Here is a 3031-nt window from a genome sequence, read left to right as displayed (position 1 = left end):
TTGTGTTGTTCTCTGGTTGTGTTGTTCTCTGGTTGTGTTGTTCTCTAGTTGTGTTGTTCTCTGGTTGTGTTGTTCTCTGGTTGTGTTGTTCTGGGTTTGTGTTGTTCTCTAGTTGTGTTGTTCTCTGGTTGTGTTGCTCTCGCTGCAGATCCGTGTCTCTCGGTTGTTCCGGGCCGTTCTTCACTTCAGAACTGCATCTGCTCCGTGAGGTCATGACGCCGGGGGCACTTTCCCAACGCTGGCTCTCAGAAGGGACGCCACCACCTGCCACAGAGGAGATTGAGACGCCGCAGACGGAGACGGCGCTCTTTGTGCTGCACGTGCAGCAGCGTGTCCAGATGACATCATCCAGGCTGCAGGCGGAGCTTCAATCTGTAGCCGCTGAAAGCTGCTCTTATGAATCTGAGCAGAGATGAAAGCTTTAAATCTTTCTGTCCAAAACGTGTTCACCGGCTCAGGTTCAGGCCCACACCATGAGCCCCCACCACCATGCTTGCAGGCAGCACGGCTCCTCATCCTCAGAGACGGTCTGCAGGGTGAAGCTAGCAGACGCATGCACGCGCAGACGCCTGCACACGCCACATTCTGGTTTAATGACCGGATCATTCAGATCCAACAGAACTGCGTTCCAATGAATGCAGCTGAGGAGCCTGACCAGTTCTGTGGTGGGTCAGTCCTCCTGGGGGGTTCTGGGACGGCGGTGTGTTCAAATGCTGTCTGTGAACCTCAGTGTGGGTGTGGGGGGGGGTCGTTCTTCTCTTATGTAAAAACATTCTTTGCTGTTGGAAGAACCTAAAGACCTCCTTCCCCTGGGGGAGCCCCCCCGCAGCCTCACCTGCGACCCAGCCCACCTGGCCTCCTTTAAAAGCAGCAGCCCTCCTGCCTCTCCCCACTTCTCTCCTCCTTTCTGAGAAGACAGACGGCACCTCCTCCAGACTCCATCATGGCAACCACGGTCTACTCCCGGAGCTCCATGGGCCGAGCTTTCTCCGGCGGCTCATCTGGAGGCATGAGCTCCTTCAGCGTGGCTGGGGGGGCAGTGGGCGGCGGCCTGAGAGTCTTCCAGGCCAGCCGCAGCTTAGCTGGAGGCTCTGGTGGAGGTGTAAGGATGGGCGGGACTGCAGGCTTAACCAGGAAAGCAATGTTTGGCCTGGATGCAGGCTTTGATGGAGGTGCAGGCTTTGATGGAGGTGCAGGCTTTGATGGAGGTGCAGGCTTTGGTGGGGGTGCTGGCTTTGGCGGGGGTGCAGGCTTTGGCGGGGGTGCAGGTGGAGGATTCGGAGGAGGGATGGAGGACAGCGTGATTGGAAACGAGAAGTTCACCATGCAGAACCTGAACGACCGGCTGGCGGCGTACCTGTCTAAGGTGGCGGCGCTGGAGAAGGCCAACGCCGAGCTGGAGCTGAAGATCCGGGAGTTTGCAGAAACCAAGACCAGCCCGTCCAGGAGAGACTACAGCGCCTTCTTCGTCACCATTGCTGAGCTGCAGGCTAAGGTGAGGAAGCTGCTGCTCCGAACAACATTTACGTCACCATGACGACGCCTCAGACCGGACTGGTCTGCGATGGATTTGGTTTTTGCTGTTCTCTCTCCAGATCCAGGACGCCAACATTGCCAGAAGCTCGGTGGCTCTGAACATCGACAACGCCGGTCTGGCTGTGAACGACTTCAGGATGAAGTTAGTCTGCTCTCCTCCGTTTTCCTCCTGATCGTCTTCTTCTGCTATTAAAGGCTTGTTTTTGGCGCCATCTGCTGGCTGAATCCTGAACTGCAGCAGAAACCTCAAACTGCGCCCTCTTGTGGCTCAGATGGAAAAGCGTTTGATATAGACGGAGTTCTGAAAGAACTGCTGAACTTCATTGCCGGCTCCGCCTCCAGGTTTGAGAACGAGCTGGCCATGCGTCAGTCGGTGGAGGCAGACATCGCCGGGCTGAAGGTGATCCTGGGAGAGGTGGGGAGAGCCAAAACTGACTGCACCATGGAGATCGACAGCCTGACGGCGGAGAGAGACTCCATGAAGGCCAACCACGAGGAGGTGGCCACGCCCCTCTGCTGGTAAGCCGCTGCAGCAGTCCTCACTCAGGTGTCTGACAGCTGGTGTCCCCCCAGGACCTGCTGTCCTTACGCTCCCAGATGAGCGGCCAGGTGAACGTCGGGTTGGAAGCGGCTCCACAGCAGGACCTGACAAAGGTGATGGAGGAGATCCGAGAGTACTACGAAGCCCTGGTTCAGAAGAACAGCAAGGAGCTCGACAGCTGGTTCAGTGAGAAGGTAGGACACGCCCCCGGCCCCGTCACCCCCGCAGAGCCTCCTCACGACTCCTCCTCTCTTCTCCTCAGTCGGAGGCTCTAATCATAGACCGGGAGACGACGACGGTAAACCTAAAGTCCACCGTGTCCGAGTCCAAGGAGCTGCGCAGTCAGCAGCAGAGTCTGGAGATCGAGTTGCAGGCGCAGCTGACCATGGTGAGGCGCTCAGCCGGTGAGAGGTCGCGTCCGCCCACAGCTGCTCTTCTGACCCACCGTGTCCCTGCAGAAAAGGTCTACGGAGGAGACGCTGCTGGAGGTCCAGAACCGCTTCGCCATGAAGATGGTCGACATGCAGATGCAGGTCTCCTCCTTGGAGAATCAGCTGACGCAGCTGCGCAACGACCTGGAGCGGCAGAGCCAGGAGTACCAGATGCTGCTGGACATCAAGACCAAGCTGGAGATGGAGATCAGCGAGTACCGCCGGCTGCTGGACGGCGAGAGCCTCGAGTAAGCACCTGACACGGCCTCCGCCGCCCCAGGGGGCGTGGCAGGACGTCTACCTGTTCAGCTGTTCTTCATCTAGACTCTGCTCCTCCCCAGGTCCTCCTCTACATCTTCAACCAAGACCATCATCACCAAGGTGGTGGAGACCACGACGGGGTGAAGCCCCACCCCTGCGGTCCAGAGTCTTCCTCATCATCATCAGTGATGGAGTTCCCGCTCCTCCTGGAAGCTTCTGTCTGTCTGTCTTCTCTCCTAAATAAATCTGATCTCCAACCACA

The 3031-nt window shown here is 57.8% G+C and overlaps 1 protein-coding gene across 1 annotated transcript; it reads left to right on the top strand.

Moving 5' to 3' along the window:
- Window positions 1-887: 887 nt before the first annotated feature.
- Window positions 888-3031, top strand: LOC112139428 (keratin, type I cytoskeletal 13). The gene is made up of 7 exons (XM_024262227.1): window positions 888-1495; window positions 1596-1678; window positions 1879-2035; window positions 2110-2271; window positions 2340-2465; window positions 2536-2756; window positions 2850-3031. Exons 1-7 carry the CDS (start codon window positions 944-946, stop codon window positions 2911-2913), a joined length of 1365 nt encoding a protein of 454 aa, XP_024117995.1. The 5' UTR covers window positions 888-943; the 3' UTR covers window positions 2914-3031.

The sequence above is a fragment of the Oryzias melastigma genome, linkage group LG17, assembly GCF_002922805.2.
Source record: "Oryzias melastigma strain HK-1 linkage group LG17, ASM292280v2, whole genome shotgun sequence".
In the NCBI taxonomy this organism is placed as follows: domain Eukaryota; kingdom Metazoa; phylum Chordata; class Actinopteri; order Beloniformes; family Adrianichthyidae; genus Oryzias; species Oryzias melastigma.
This window is presented reverse-complemented; position numbering and strand designations above follow the sequence as displayed.

Bases quoted from the DNA above. Each gene is read 5' to 3' on its own strand.
- LOC112139428 (XM_024262227.1), top strand. From the start codon at position 944: ATGGCAACCACGGTCTACTCCCGGAGCTCCATGGGCCGAGCTTTCTCC. The intron at 1,679-1,878 runs GTTAGTCTGCTC...CTCCGCCTCCAG, and splicing joins GTGAACGACTTCAGGATGAA to GTTTGAGAACGAGCTGGCCA. The intron at 2,272-2,339 runs GTAGGACACGCC...TCTTCTCCTCAG, and splicing joins ACAGCTGGTTCAGTGAGAAG to TCGGAGGCTCTAATCATAGA.